The following is a 16,484-nucleotide window of genomic DNA, read 5'->3' on the forward strand; positions in this document are numbered from 1 at the left end:
TGAAGGTATTGGAAAGGGTGTTGGAGAGGAGGATAAGGAAGAAAGTGAAGATCGACGAAATGCAGTTTGGATTTATGCCAGGAAGAGGAACGACAGATGCGCTTTTCATTGTGAGGCAGTTGCAGGAGAAGTACATTGAGAAGAGGAAGAAGTTGTTTTTTGGGTTTGTTGATCTGGAGAAAGCATTCGATAGGGTTCCACGCAAAGTATTGACATGGGCATTGAGGAAGTTAGGAGTGGAGGAATGGTTGATCAGAGTAGTGATGGCAATGTACAAAAGAGCGCGCACAGCTGTAAGGACGAAGGACGGGAACAGTGGTGAGTTTGAGGTGAAGGTGGGAGTGCATCAGGGGTCGGTACTAAGTCCACTACTATTTGTAGCTGTGATGGAGGTGCTGGCTCAGAACGTAAAGGAGGGTTTACCGTGGGAGTTGTTGTATGCAGATGATCTGGTGTTGATTGCGGAAAGTATGGATGGACTGAAGGAAAAGATGAACAAGTAGAAGGAATGTATGGAGACGAAAGGTCTGAAGGTGAATATCGGAAAAACAAAGGTGATGGCAAGTGGTAAAGCATGTGGTGAGGTGGAAAGAACTGGGAAGTGGCCGTGTGCTGTGTGCAGGAAGGGTGTCGGAGTGAACTCCATTCAATGTACAATGTGCGCTGAGTGGGTTCATCAAAAATGTAGTTGTCTGAGAGGGTCATTTACCAGTGTGGCAGCTACATTCAAATGTAAGGTGTGCACAGAGGGAGCTGCAGATGGAGGAAATGTTGAGTTGGATCTTGGAGACGTCATGAAGTTGGAAGGTGTGAAAACATTTTGCTACCTCGGAGACATGCTGAATGGAGAAGTTGGATCAGACTCGGCAACGGTTGCTCGAGTGAGATGTGCATGGAAGAAGTTTTGGGAACTGAGTGGCGTGCTGATGAGGAGGAGAGTGTCGCTGAAGCTGAAGGGAAAGGTGTATGCTGCATGTGTGAGAAGTGTTATGATTTATGGGAGCGAGACATGGGTAATGAACGTAGAGCAGCAACGAAGGCTGGAAAGGGTGGAAATGCGAATGGTTCGATGGATGTGCGGAGTATCGTTGAGAGAGAGAGGAAGACAAATGATGAATTGCGAAAGATGATGGGAATATTGCCTGTGATTGATGCTGTGAAGAGGAACAGGTTGAGATGGTTTGGTCATGTGTTGAGGAAGGATGAAAGTGACTGGTTGAGAAGAGTGATGGAAATTAATGTTAAAGGAAGTATAGGACGAGGAAGACCGAGAAAGACTTGGCTAAAGATGGTGGAAGAAGAAATGCGGGCAAGGGGGTTAACAAGGAGAGATGCAGAAAATAGGGCAAAATGGAGAAGATTGTCATGGGGACCGCAAGGCTAACCCCCGCTCTGGCATGGAAAATGGCTTTAAAATGCATGTTGTTGTTGTTGTTGATCATCTTTGATGGAAGAGCATTATAAATTGTTGCTGTTGTTTGGAAATGTGTAAAGGTGAATTTCGGTGTTAGACTGTAAAAAGGACTTGTTTGGTCCTGTGCATGAAGGACTGGTTTATATAATAATAATAATAATAATAATAATTCATTTATTTTGTATAGCGCTTTTCCAGAAGCCCAAAGGCGCTTTGACAGAGTGGAAAACATAATGCATAACAATACATGAAAACAACAATTGCAAAAAGACAAGAATCAAGAAAACAAACAGCAGCGATATACGGCATATATATAAGACAAGAATCAAAAAGACAAGACAAGAATCAATAGGGAAATATTTAAAGCAAAAGGAGGGAGAAGGAGAAGAGATAGTCAGGGGTTAAATGCTGTGGGTTGAATGTTGAATGCAGCGTTGAACAGGTGGGTCTTTAGTGATGTTTTGAATGTGGTGAGTGAGGAGGAGTCTCTGATGGTGTGAGGTAGTGAGTTCCAGAGGGTGGGAGCAGCGATGGAGAAGGCCCTGTCCCCCCAGGATCTGAATTTGGTCCGGATGGAGGGGGTCAGGAGGTTGGTACCAGCAGAGCGGAGGTTGCGGGTGGGAGTGTGTCTGGAGAGGAGGTCAGCCAGGTAGGATGGGGCCAGGTTATGGAGGGCTTTGTATGTCAAGAGGAGGATTTTGTACTGGATTCTCTGGGGGATGGGGAGCCAGTGAAGCTTGTAAAGGACGGGGGTGATGTGGTCACGGGTCCGGGAATGAGTGAGTAGACGGGCAGCGGAGTTCTGAATGTATTGGAGTTTATTGGTGATTTTTGAGGGTGAACCATAGAGGAGGCTATTGCAGTAGTCCAGACGGGAGGTGATGAAGGCGTGGATGAGGGTTTCTGCAGCCGTGGAGGAGAGGGATGAGCGGAGACGGGCAATGTTTTTCAGGTGAAAGAAGGCTGACTTTGTGATCTGTTTAGTGTATTTGTCGAAGGAAAGGGTTTGGTCAAAGATGACGCCAAGATTCCGGATGTGAGGGGAGGTGGATACTGGGATACCGTCGATGTTGAGGGCAAAGTTATGGGTGGATTTTGTGAGCGTTTTTGGGCCAATGATGATTATTTCAGATTTATCACAGTTAAGCTTGAGGAAGTTGATTTGAAGCCAGGATTTTATTTCAGTGATGCAGTTTGTCAGGATAGAGTGGGTGTCGGTGGAGACGGACTTGGTGGAGATGAAAAGCTGGATGTCATCGGCGAAGCAGTGGAATTGGAGACCATGACGGCGGATTAAGTGACCGAGCGGGGACAGGTAAAGGATGAAGAGGAGGGGGCCAAGAACTGAACCTTGGGGGACACCTTGGGGGAGGGGAGCAGTGGGGGATTTGCAGTTATTGATGGAGATGAACTGGCATCTGTCAGAGAGGTATGATTTAATCCAAGAGAGGGCAGTGCCGGTGACGTTAAAGGTGGATTCAAGTCGGGTGAGGAGGATAGTGTGATCGATGGTGTCAAAGGCAGCGCTGAGGTCGAGGAGGACGAGAATGTTGAGGTTGCCAGCGTCAGAGGAGAGGAGAAGGTCGTTGGTGATTTTGAGGAGAGCAGTTTCAGTACTGTGGTTGGAGCGGAATCCGGATTGGAATGTTTCATACAAGTTATTGGCAGAGAGATGATGTTTGAGTTGAGTGGCTACAGCACGTTCCAAAACTTTTGACAGAAAGGGTAGGTTGGAGATGGGTCTGAAGTTGTTTAGGGTGTCAGGGTTTAGACCAGGTTTTTTTAGAATGGGGGTAACAGCAGCAATTTTGAGGGAAGGTGGGACGATGCCTGTAGACAGGGAGGAGTTTATTGTTGCAATGATAAGTGGAGAGAGAGCAGGGAGGGAGGCTTTGACAAAGCTGGAGGGGATGGGGTCAAGAGTGCAGGTGGCAGTTTTCATTCCTATGAGGAGTTCAGAGAGGTCAGTAGGAGAGATTGGGGAGAACCGAGACAGGGGATGGCAGGACAAGGGGGGGCAGGTGGTTGGAGGGGGAGCGGGTGCGGCGGTGGTCAAGCTGTTGTAGATGTTGTCAATTTTGCGTTGGAAGAAAGAGAGGAAGGAGATGCAGTTGTCTACTGTGAATGACTGGGTGGTGGTGTTCAGGGGGCGGAGGAGTTTGTTTATTGTCGAGAAGAGTGCTTTTGGGTTTCCGGAGCCAGAGTGGATAATTTGAGAGTAGTAGGCAGAGCGGGCGCGGGAGAGGGCATCTTTGTAGTGTTGTATGTGGTCCTTGTAGGCTTGGGAGTGAACTGTGAGACCCGTTTTATTGCGGAGTCTTTCAAGTTGGCGAGCACGAGCTTTCATCAGGTGGAGTTCAGGGGTAAACCAGGGAGCAGAATGGGTGAAAGAAACTGTTTTGGTTTTTACAGGCGCAAGCTGGTCAAGGCAGGAGGAGAGAGTGTGGTTGTAGTAGTCAGTGAGGTCGGAAGGGGTGTGGAGGTCAATGAAGGGAGAAGTGGACATTTTTTCAGAGAGGGTGGATGAGAATGAGGTAGGTGAAAGAGCGTTTAGCTTACGGAAGTTGATTGTGCGATAATGCCTTGGTGTTGGGGCGGGGATGTTGATGGTCAGAGTGATGGCTAAGTGGTCAGAGAGGGTGAGGTCGGAGCCATAGAGATGGTGCAAATTTAATCCAGTGGAGCAGACAAGGTCCAAAATGTGACCACGGATATGGGTAGGAAAGTCGACATGTTGAGTGAGTAAATCAGTGAAGTCAGTGGTTATTGTGGAGTCAGTGGAGTCCATGTGGATATTGAAATCACCAAGGAGGAGGATTGAGGGGGAGAGGGAACATAGCTGGGTCAGAAAGTAGGAGAAGTCAGACAGGAATATATACATAGCCAATCAATACAACCTTGTGGAGACTATCGAAATGTAACGTTTTAGTTGTGTACATGATGTTCTCACAGCTGATGGCTGGCCTGGAAACTTCAGGAAGTGCATTTCTGTTGCATTTGCTGGTGAGCATCATTTGCCGAGAAGAGAAGCATGCATTGGAGGAGAGCTTCCAGGCTTGCCTTATCAAGATTACAAACTGGTATGCAGCTTTTTGTGGCACAATGTTACTATGCGATGCAGCTTCTGAGTTCAAGAAGGTATTTTATTCTTATTCCATGTAAACAATACTCTTTACCTTCTTATTTATTGGCCCATTGCTCTTGCAGTGCCTCCACAGATGTGCAGGTATCAATGTTGCGCTGTACCTGGGACCTCTGTGCCGAATCCGTAAATGCTTCCCTCGGTCGTGCTGTTCTTTTTCGTGTCTTGCTGCCACTGTTACACCGTACTTCTGAAGAACAATTGCGTGCATTTTTCCTGGAGAAAGTGCGCCGCATGGTGGGCTGCGTGCAGGAGCGTGCACCAAAGGTACAGTATGCATTGGTGGGTCATTTCCAATCACATCGTACTTTTACATCATGCATTTGATACTGCAAAGAATGAAGTGCTCTTAATTTCAAGAAAGGAACAATGTTGTGCTCTCCACAGCAGTGTGACAGAATGAATGGTTGCAAAAGCCTCATCAGACAATGTTAAATGCTGTAATAATAATAATTTGTTTTATCTTTTTCATGTGCCGTACAATGCTCTCTCTTTCTCCAGCACACTGACGCTATGTTTGAGTCCTGGCTAACCTTCCAGCTGTGTTGCTTGCGTGCATTGGAGGTTATGTACCTCCGCCTCCCATGTGCCGATTTCCATGGCTCATCCGCTCGCCTTTGCTTGGCCTTTCAAGATCCACCAGACCCTGAAGGAAAAATCCTTTCAAAAACCATGATGAAGTGAGGACCTTTCGGATATTTGACAATGGAATTGTAAATATTGCTGCAGATACACCATGGCCAAAAGTATGTGGACACCCGAACATCACACCCATATGTGCTCGTCAAACATCTCATTTCAAAATCATGGGCATTAATATGGAGTTGCACCCCCTTCCACCCTCCCACCCCCCACCCCCTTTGCTGCTATAACAGCCTCCACCCTTCTGGGAAGGCTTTCCACTCGATGTTGGAACATTGCTGCAGGGATTTGCTTCCATTCAGCCACAAGAGCATTAGTGAGGTCGGGCACGGATGTTGGGCGATTAGGCCTGGCTCGCAGTCGGTGTTCCAATTCAAGGCTCTGTGCAGGCCAGTCAAGTTCTTCCACACCGATCTCAACAAACCATTTCTGTATGAACTTCGCTTTGTGCACGGGGACATTGTCATGCCGAAACAGGAAAGGGCCTTCCCCAAACTGTTGCCACAAAGTTGGAAGCACACAATCGTCTAGAATGTCATTATATGCTGTAGCGTTAAGATTTCCCTTCACTGGAACTAAGTGGCCGAGCCCGAACCATGAAAAACAGCCCCATACCATTATCCTCCTCCACCAAACTTTACAGTTGGCACTATGCATTCGGGCAGGTAGCGTTCTCCTGGCAGCCGCTAAACCCAGATTTGTCTGTCGGACTGCCAGATTGGGAAACGTGTTTCATCACTCCAGAGAACGAGTTTCCACTGCTCCAGATTCCAATGGCGGTGAGCTTTACACCACTCCAGCCGACGCTTGGCATTGCGCATGGTGATCTTAGGCTTGTGTGCGGCTGCTCGGCCAAGGAAACCCATTTCATGAAGCTCCCGGCAAACAGTTGTTGTGCTGACTTTGCTTCCAGAGGCAGTTTAGAACTTGGTAGTGAGTGTTGCAACCAAGGACAGACGATTTTTACGTGCTTCAGCACTTGGCGGTCCCGTTCTGTGAGCTTGTGTGGCCTACCACATCGCGGTTGAGCTGTTGTTGCTCCTATACGTTTCCCCTTCACAATAACAGCACTTACATGTGACCAGGGCAGCTCTAGCAGGGCAGAAATTTGACGAACTGACTTGTTGGAAAGGTGGCATCCTCTGAAGGTGCCACGTTGAGTCACTGAGCTCTTCAGTGCAGCACATTCTTCTGCCAATGTTTGTCTATGGAGATTGCATGGCTGTGTGCTTGATTATGTATACCTGTCAGCAATGGGTGTGGCTGAAACAGCCGAATCCACTAATTAGAAGGGGTGGCCACATAATTTTGGCCATGTAGTGTATTGTGTTAATATGTTAAACGTTTCTCGCTTTGCTTGGACCTGATGAATCATGGCTATATTTGCAATGAAAATGTGTATTTTTTTTTCCGTACTTGCAAAGAAAAGAACATGCATTTACATGGGTGTATTTGTGCCAGGGCCTGCTACAATTTGTACATTGAAAATATGATTGGTGAAACGCAGCTTTTGGAGTTGCGGCGTCAGCAGCATTGCGCTGCTTTTTGCTGTAACATTGCTTTGCTTTCTGCAATCTCCAAGGATCCTCGCTTCTTCAACAAATTCCTGTTTGAAGAGATACCAGAGAAAGTGAGCAATAGTACCTAAATGCAGGAGCTGATTGGGAACTTGGAATGGCCGTGGGAAATATTCTGATAGTGGCCCAATGGCCCATGCCGTCCATCTGATAGTAGGCAGATCACCGCATTTTCAGTATCCCTATTCTTACTTATTCAGTTATTGTTTTTTGTCATTGTCGACAAATTACAAAGAACTCACAATTTTATAATGGTTTTATGAAATGTTTTTCTAAATGCTGCTTACTATTTACATAGCAATTTAAAACATTAAACAAACTAAAATATGTAATTTGGTATCTGGCTGACCGTGCTATATTCAGTCGTTACTTATCCAATCTCAACCAAACTTGGCAGGAAGACTAAGGGCCGCACGAGGGAGGATGTAGTAACTTGATTTCCCTCCTCCCCTCCCCAATGAGGTTTTCTGCCTTGGGTGAAATCTGTGTTATGGTGTGTCGATAGGTTATTGTAGTATTTTTCCAAGGCTGCTTCTTATAACTAAAGTAATAACACTATTTATAATAGCATAATGTTATTACATAATATTAATACTAATAATATCCCCTCCTCAAGGGGTTTTTACTCCTTGGGCAAACACCATGTTGATGTGTATAAATAGCTTATCATGGTGTTTAATGGGGGTGTCTCTACCAGAAGTATAAATCACGAACACTTATGGTTACCTGAAAAGGGAGGAAACCCGACGTTCTTGAGCCATTAAATGCTTATCACGTCCAGCACAGACTAACAAACCTGATCGTAGATCTACTCTAATCTATATACCCATAGAGAGGATAATAACATGACTCTTCCTGCTGCTCCCATTGGGAGTGGGTGTACTAGGTAAACAAGAAGTATACACATACAAAACCATAAACAAAAAACATATGTAACCATACACATACACACAACTGAAAAGCAGTAAGTCTGTCATTATCTGAAAATTAAAAAAATACAATTGTCAGATTATTGCAGATATACGTAGCTCCTTGAATAACAATGAATCTTTCAGTGTCACAATACCAACTCGACCAGCACTCAGTGGAGAGCATACAGAGGTTACTCAGTAGAGAGAGCATACCTCTGTCAGGCTGAACAATTTATGCTTTGTATCCACTGAAAGGCCAGATCTGGGTCTGGACATGAACCAACATGTCAGCAACATCAGCTTGTTCTTGTCATCCACCTAGTTTTGTTACAAGTCATTCACAACTTTATGATATATCATGCTATATACCATTTTTGGCCCCATCACTTTGTAGGGTGATGTCAAGGTGAGGAATCACTTAAAAATGATCGTATCTGGATCTGTATTCAGATCTTCACCAAAATCAAATCTATTCGTCTGTGTCACACGCCCAACATGTTCAACAAATTTCGTCCAAATCCTTCCTTAACTTTTTGAGATATCATGCTACATATATCGGTTTTAGCCCTATCATTCAAAGGTGAAGAATCACTTATAAAACTTTTTTAAAATTCTGATCCGCATTCGGATCTTCACCAAAATTGAATTAACTCTTCCTTGTCACATACCCAACCTCTCCACCAAATTTCGGCTAAATCCTTCCACAACTTTTTGAGATATCCTTTTCACAAACAGACAGACAGACGAGGGTGAAAACTAACCTCCATCCACCTTTGGTGGTGGAGGCAATGATTGCATCAGGGTCTATACAATGTATGGATTCCCTTGCTTCAATACAGACTGAGGCTATTAGGCCCATAAATCCTACACAATGGTTACCAACCAACTTGTGGCTGTTTGGCCAATGGTATATACTTTTAAAATGTTGAGCGTCAAGCAAGGAAGCAGCACGTACCATTTTTGAAGTATTTGGTACGATTCAGCCGGTCGGTTTCGAACCTCCGTCCTCCCAGACTCAGAGCGGACGCTCGAACCATTATTATGCCTCTGAATCTGGATAGTATTTGTAGGATGTCTTTTTCCATGGCCATCAAAATATATGCACGGCCATCAAATAAACAATTAATAAACACATCAGAAATTAGAACACACTCAAGGGAGGTCTTGACTCGTGTCAGACAAACCCAAGAGAGGGTGATCGCAATACTCACATGCCTGACCTTGAGCCACAGCGCAAGTAAAAATTCGGTTTTGATAAAATAGAATTCAAACTTACTTGGATAATTTTCAACCATGCCAACAGTCAGTTCATGTAGACAATTGTGCTGGTGTCCTTGTTTTTAAACCTTGAAACCCATATACAACTCCTACCAACCCACAGAGCCCTCCTGCAATTCTCACGACGTTGAGATGGCTCAAATCGCCCCTGCCTAAACATTGATATTAACCAATCTCTTTTGATTCTTCACCTTCTCCTTCTCTTGCTTGTTTATATCTCCTCTCTACCAACATCCACATTCACTTTACATCCCCCCTTCTTCTCAACCATAATTGTTAATGGTCTCATCTGATTGTTTTGCTGCCCCCCTTTTTTCTTAACTTTATTTTCATCGTCTCTAGCTTCCCTACTTCGACTTTATCCTCCCCTCTGTCATGTATTCCCTCAGATGGTATTCCATATTCCCTGCATCTCCTGTTACTACACCTCATTTCCATCATGAAGCCTTTTTCTTCACCTCCATTTGATGGACGTTTTCATCTTGTTTGGGGTTGTGATGTTTTGGTTTATTTTGACACTGGGTTTTCATTTTCATCCTACAGCATGTTATCATCTATGAGAACCTCATAGATCCAAAGCGAGAATATTCCTTCCCCATGGAGGTGGAGCGCTCGCGAGAGCGCCGGAAGCATTTGGTTGCACTTCGATGTGAGGCACAAGGACTTGACAAAGAAGAGAGAGGTGGGCCTGGATCCTTCTGCTTGTTTGCTTATAAAATGAACAATTGTATTTTGTCATCATGATGTTAAACAATGGGACAATGGGAGTTAGCGGGGTCGGTGGAGATGAGAAGGAATGCAAGAAAGTCATTGTAAGGGTTGCTTTTTAAAATAGAATACGGTGATCCACTGCGAGATGTGAATACCTGGGAACATTTATTTGGTTTATAGTGCAGAAGCTGCTGCCCACTCTGCAACCACAGTCTGGGATAGCAAGCAGTGTAACTTCGTATCAAGGAAAATCCGAGAAGACCAGCCGACTCGCTAACTAACCAGAGTTTCCGACAAGCATTTGGAATTTTGCCAGAGTGCCGCTAATAACTCGCCTACTCTTCAAAAAATACACAGTAGAATATTTAACCTCCATCAGCTAATGCTAACAGATGGGACACCCAGTTTATTAACATCCATCCGGTGGGCGGCACCCACATTGATACCTCACCCTACCTGCAAAGTATCAATTTGACAGTGTATACTTTAGTTATAGGCCAACAATTAGTACAAAGGTGTACACTACCTCTGCCCAATTCTGTTGACCCAATATAATACAGACATGTACAACTAAATTCTGCATACAATTTCCTCTCACCTTTGGTCAAGCCGACCATGACTGCAATGCTACAACTTGTATGGGTCATTCTAAACATCTGTGAATAATACAAATGTGCATGTGCTTTACCCAAATAATTATCCTCCCACAAAGGGCTGCGTGTTTCTCCTCATAGGCCTATACAAGGTCGAGGTGGGAGGAGTGCTATAACATTCACTGTTTTCACTTAATTATCCCCATGCTTTTTGAAGAAAAAAACAGGGGGATATGGTAAACATGTCTGTGTCTGTCTGTCTGTCTGTCTGTCTGTCACGCTATCTTCTCCTAAACGGTTGTGCGGAAGTTCACCAATCTTGGTAATTATGATCATCACATGGCATGAAGGTACAAGAGCAGTATAATTTTTGTCCCTGCCTCCTGGGGTGGGTTCAAAAGGTCAAATACCATAAATTGCAATTACGGCACGTTGTTTGGTGAAACTTTGTATCTGCAATCAACATTGGGGGGGCGATTTTGGGGGGGGGGGGGGGATTTGACCCCTGGTTCATGCCCCAGGGGGTGGAGACTTAGTCACATGGATGAAAATAGAGAGAAGAAAATTTAACTAAAAATTTGACATTGGGTAAATCCTGATGGAAGTTTTTGCCATCTTTCAACTTTGCTTTAGGTGGGAAGCGTGGGGATTTGCAATGGGGTGCCATCGACTTCAATCCATTTTTTATTTTCTGCTTTTGATTAAGTATGTTGAGATAAAAATCAACATTAACACTTGTTTGACAACCAAACCTATCTTGTACTCAATAATAATATTCTAATATTCCTCATTATTATACCTTCAATGATTTTATATTTTTGTTAACATAATTTTAACCTTTTATCCACAGGATTTATAGTCGGTGACCACCATTAATTTATTTCTTTGCACCTAATAATAATAATAATAATGATAATAATACATTTATTTTATATAGTGCTTTTCAAGAAGCCCAAAGGCGCTTTGACAGAGTACAAAAAACAAGTGCAAAAAGACAAAAATCAATAGGTAAATAATCAAAGCAACAGGAAGGAGAAGGAGAAGAGATAGTCAGGGGTTAAATGCTGTGGGTTAAAAGTTGAATGCAGTGTTGAACAGGTGGGTCTTGAGTGATTTTTGAATGTGGTGAGTGAGGAGGAGTCTCTGATGGTGTGAGGTAGTGAGTTCCAGAGGGTGGGAGCAGCGATGGAGAAGGCCCTGTCCCCCAGGATCTAAATTTGGTCCGGATGGGGGGGGTCAGGAGGTTGGTACCAGCAGAGCGGAGGTTGCGGGTGGGAGTGTGTCTGGAGAGGAGGTCAGTCAGGTAGGATGGGGCCAGGTTATGGAGGGCATTGCAGGTCAAGAGGAGGATTTTGTACTGGATTCTCTGGGGGATGGGGAGCCAGTGAAGCTTGTAAAGGACGGGGGTGATGTGGTCACGGGTCCGGGAATGGGTGAGTAGACGGGCAGCGGAGTTCTGAATGTATTGGAGTTTATTGGTGATTATTGAGGGTGAACCATAGAGGAGGCTGTTGCAGTCGTCCAGACGGGAGGTGATGAAGGCGTGGATGAGGGTTTCTGCAGCCGTGGAGGAGAGGGATGGACGGAGACGGGCGATGTTTTTCAGGTGAAAGAAGGCTGTCTTTGTGATCTGTTTAGTGTATTTGTCGAAGGAGAGGGTTTGGTCAAAGATGATGCCAAGATTCCGGATGTGAGGGGAGGTGGATACTGGGAGACCGTCGATGTTGAAGGCAAAGTTATGGGTGGATTTGGTGAGCGTTTTTGGGCCAATGATGATTATTTCAGATTTATCATAGTTAAGTTTGAGGAAGTTGATTTGAAGCCAGGATTTTATTTCAGTGATGCAGTTTGTCAGGATAGAGTGGGTGGCGCTGGAGATGGACTTGGTGGAGATGAAAAGCTGGATGTCATCGGCGAAGCAGTGGAATTGGAGACCTTGACGGCGGATTAAGTGACCAAGGGGGGACAGGTACAGGATGAAGAGGAGGGGGCCAAGAACTGAACCTTGGGGGACACCTTGGGGGAGGGGAGCAGTGGGGGATTTGCAGTTATTGATGGAGATGAACTGGCGTCTGTCAGAGAGGTATGATTTGATCCAAGAGAGGGCAGTGCCGGCAATGTTAGAGGTGGTTTCAAGTCGGGTGAGGAGGATGGTGTGATTGATGGTGTCAAAGGCGGCACTGAGGTCGAGGAGGATGAGAATGTTGAGGTTGCCAGCGTCAGAGGAGAGGAGAAGGTCGTTGGTGATTTTGAGGAGAGCAGTTTCAGTACTGTGGTTGGAGCGGAAACCGGATTGGAATGTTTCATACAGGTTATTGGCAGAGAGGTGATGTTTGCGTTGAATGGCTACAGCGCGTTCCAAAACTTTTGACAGAAAGGGTAGGTTGGAGATGGGTCTGAAGTTATTTAGGGTGTCAGGGTTGAGTCCAGGTTTTTTCAGAATGGGGGTAACAGCAGCAATTTTGAGGGATGGTGGGGCGATGCCTGTAGACAGGGAGGAGTTTATTGTTGCAGTGATAAGTGGAGAGAGAGCAGGAAGGGAGTCCTTGACAAAGCTGGAGGGGATGGGGTCAAGAGTGCAGGTGGCAGTTTTCATTCCTATGAGGAGTTGAGAGGTCAGTAGGGGAGACTGGGGAGAACTGAGACAGGGGTTGGCAGGATAAGGGGGGGCAGGTGGTTTGAGGGGGAGCGGGTGCGGTGGTGGTTAAGCTGTTGTAGATGTTGTCAATTTTGCATTGGAAGAATGAAAGGAAGGAGATGCAGTTGTCTACTGTGAATGACTGGGTGGTGGTGTTCAGGGGGCTGAGGAGTTTGTTTATTGTAGAGAAGAGTGCTTTTCGGTTTCCAGAGCCAGAGTGGATAATTTGAGAGTAGTAGGCGGAGCTGGCGTGGGAGAGGGCATCTTTGTAGTGTTGTAGGTGGTCCTTGTCGGCTTGGGAGTGAATTGTGAGACCTGTTTTATTGCGGAGTCTTTCAAGTTGGCGAGCACGAGTTTTCATCAGGCGGAGTTCAGGGGTAAACCAGGGAGCAGAATGGGTGAAAGAAACTGTTTTGGTTTTTATAGGCGCAAGCTGGTCAAGGCAGGAGGAGAGAGTGTGGTTGTAGTAGTCAGTGAGGTCAGAAGGGGTGTGGAGGTCAACGAAGGGAGAAGTGGACATTTTTTCAGAGAGGGTCGATGAGAATGAGGTAGGTGAAAGAGCGTTTAGCTTACGGAAGTTGATAGTGCGATAATGCCTTGGTGCTGGGGTGGGGATGTTGATGGTCAGAGTGATGGCTAGGTGGTCAGAGAGAGTGAGGTCGGAGCCAGAGAGATGGTGCAAAATTAATCCAGTAGAGCAGACAAGGTCCAGAATGTGACCATGGTTATGGGTAGGAAAGTTGACATGTTGAGTGAGGTTAAAGCAGGTGAGTAAATCGGTGAAGTCAGTGGTTATTGTGGAGTCAGTGGAGTCCATGTGGATATTGAAATCACCGAGGAGGAGGATTGAGGGGGAGAGGGAACAGAGCTGGGTCAGAAAGTAGGAGAAGTCAGACAGGAATGATGGGTGTGGTTTGGGAGGGCGTAGACGACAGCCATGACTGACTGTGTGTGACCAGAGAGTTTAAAAGCCAGGTGTTCAAATGATGGAGCAGATGAGATGGAGATGAGGCTGGTCTTGATGTCCTGTCGGTGTATTACAGCAATTCCACCACCTCGGCCCTCCGAGCGTGGTTTATTGATGTTTGAATATCCATTGGGTGTAGTGAGGTTGAGTGAGAAGTAGTCCAGTGGTTGTTGCCAGGTTTCAGTGAGACAGAGAAAGTCCAGTTTATTATCCAGAATGTAGTCGTTCAGGATGAGGCTTTTGTTGTTGAGGGACCGGGTATTGAACAGAGTGAGCTTCATGTTTGTTTGTACGGTGGGGATGAACTCAGGTGATTTAGCCAGGGTTTGCAGACAGGAGGTGCGATCGTGTGCGTTGCTGTGACCAGGTGCTCTGGGACGATGAGTGGGAGTGCGCTGAGCGGACCAGAGTACGGGAATGAAGTGACCTCTTTGTAAGTAAACAAACTTACGACCAGAGCCTCTATGAATATATCTGGGTCGTCGCAGGAGTCCGTGGTATTTGATTGCAGAGATGCATGATGGGGTGGAGTAAGTGCTGAGCAGAAGAAGCCTTGCGGCGGAGTACCTTAGAGCCATGCCAGGCAGGAGCGAAGGGACGAGTCCGAGGCCAAGGCCGAGGAGGACGAGCAGGCCTTGCCGCAGCGGCAAACGACCGCAGCCACTAATAAATGTCATTCAATGTCATTCAGCCACTAATAAATTCCCACAAAAGTACATTAATGTCTCCTCATGTCCTTGTCCTGCATCTAATTTATGTACAAGCTCTTCAATGAGCCTTTGGTTGTTTTAAAAATTGGAAACTGTACTAATTTTTCTGGACGCATTTCTCTGCTTTGTGTAATTACCCTTGTCGATGTTCTCTCCTAAATCACCCTGCCAGAGCATGTCTTCCTGCCCAACACATCATCTCTCACCGAACTGCAGTCTCAGTTTGACTTTTCGACAGGCTTCCAGTCATCCTCTGGAATCGTTGCAGACACAAAGCCCAAGCCTCAGGTAGAATAAACGGGAATGACCGCACTGTGGTCACAACCTCCGACAAAATCTGGTAATCTGCCAATTGGGAAATGCGCATTTAATGTGCTATTAAAAAATTAATTTGACACCTCTCATCCATGTCACCTTTCCCACGGTTATATCAGAACGAGGTGATTTGTCACACGTTCACGGATTGCTTAACCCCGATGTGAGGCCGTTTAAAAAAAAAAAATTAAAAAAACCTTCCTATTATTTGACATACTAGGACGTGCCCGTACGTGGGTGCCCGTACGTGCGTGCAAAAAAACATGCGTGCAAACAACAACAAAAAAAAACTTTGAAACCACGTGACAGTAACGACCACAGAACCCCCCCCTCTATTTACATGAAATGGTTTGGTCCATTCGCAACGACCACAGAACCCCCCCACCCCCCCTCTATTTACATGAAATGGTTTGGTTCATTCGCAAAGCCAAAGCGAACGGCGAACGGCTAAATCGCCATAGCTCGGTAACTACTTGTCCGATTAATATGAAACCTTGAAAAGGCACATCCTCGGGTCCCCAGCAATATACCTGGCAAGTTTCAAGTATATCGGACCCGTGGTTGTCGAGAAACAGCGGTCACAGACACACAGACACACAGACACACATACAGAGATTACTGGAATTATAGATAGATGATTGGATTTTTGGGGCCTCTCATCGTGAATAACACTTGACCCAAACAAAGCCAATGGTTTTAGTAATTTGCGTAACCTTACAATTGTTTACGTAACGCAACACTTGATTACCGTGTGTTCTGACGTACCATGCGTTCTAATAATAATAATAATAATAATGCATTTATTTTATATAGCGCTTTTCAGGAAGCCCAAAGACGCTTTGACAGAGTGCAAAACATAATGCATAGCAAAACATAAAAACAATTGCAAAAAAGAAGAATCAATAGGGAAATATTCAAAGCACAAAGGAGGGAGAAGGAGAGGAGATAGTCAGGGGTTAGATGCTGTGGGTTAAATGTTGAATGCAGTGTTGAACAGGTGGGTCTTGAGTGATGTTTTGAATGTGGTGAGTGAGGAGGAGTCTCTGATGGTGTGAGGTAGCGAGTTCCAGAGGGTGGGAGCAGCGATGGAGAAGGCCCTGTCCCCCAGGATCTAAATTTGGTCCGGATGGGGGGGGTCAGGAGGTTGGTACCAGCAGAGCGGAGGTTGCGGGTGGGAGTGTGTCTGGAGAGGAGGTCAGCCAGGTAGGATGGGGCCAGGTTATGGAGGGCTTTGTAGGTCAAGAGGAGGATTTTGTACTGGATTCTCTGGGAGATGGGGAGCCAGTGAAGCTTGTAAAGGACGGGGGTGATGTGGTCACGGGTCCGGGAATGGGTGAGTAGACGGGCAGCGGAGTTCTGAATATATTGGAGTTTATTGGTGATTGTTGAGGCTGAACCATAAAGGAGGCTATTGCAGTAGTCCAGACGGGAAGTGATGAAGGCGTGGATGAGGGTTTCTGCAGCCACACGGAGGAGAGGGATGGACGGAGACGGGCGATGTTTTTCAGGTGAAAGAAGGCTGTCTTTGTGATCTGTTTAGTGTATTTGTCGAAGGAGAGGGTTTGGTCAAAGATGATGCCAAGATT

The 16,484-nt window shown here is 45.7% G+C and overlaps 1 protein-coding gene across 3 annotated transcripts in view; it reads left to right on the forward strand.

Moving 5' to 3' along the window:
• The window catches only part of PRKDC (protein kinase, DNA-activated, catalytic subunit), a 334,330-nt gene that overhangs the window by 172,266 nt on the left and 145,580 nt on the right, over positions 1-16,484 (forward strand). For all 3 annotated transcript variants that reach the window (XR_010984003.2, XM_068112798.2, XM_068112799.2), the window contains exons 40-45: positions 4,367-4,494; positions 4,622-4,823; positions 5,058-5,236; positions 6,660-6,828; positions 9,508-9,646; positions 14,756-14,871. Coding sequence is in view for 2 of the 3 variants with exons in the window: in XM_068112798.2 (XP_067968899.2) it covers positions 4,367-4,494; positions 4,622-4,823; positions 5,058-5,236; positions 6,660-6,828; positions 9,508-9,646; positions 14,756-14,871 (933 nt within the window). In the remaining variant the exon portion in view is untranslated. The remainder of the gene's footprint in view (positions 1-4,366; positions 4,495-4,621; positions 4,824-5,057; positions 5,237-6,659; positions 6,829-9,507; positions 9,647-14,755; positions 14,872-16,484) is intronic.

The sequence above is a fragment of the Myxine glutinosa genome, chromosome 4 (assembly GCF_964187855.1).
Source record: "Myxine glutinosa chromosome 4, kmMyxGlut1.1, whole genome shotgun sequence".
NCBI classification, from domain to species: domain Eukaryota; kingdom Metazoa; phylum Chordata; class Myxini; order Myxiniformes; family Myxinidae; genus Myxine; species Myxine glutinosa.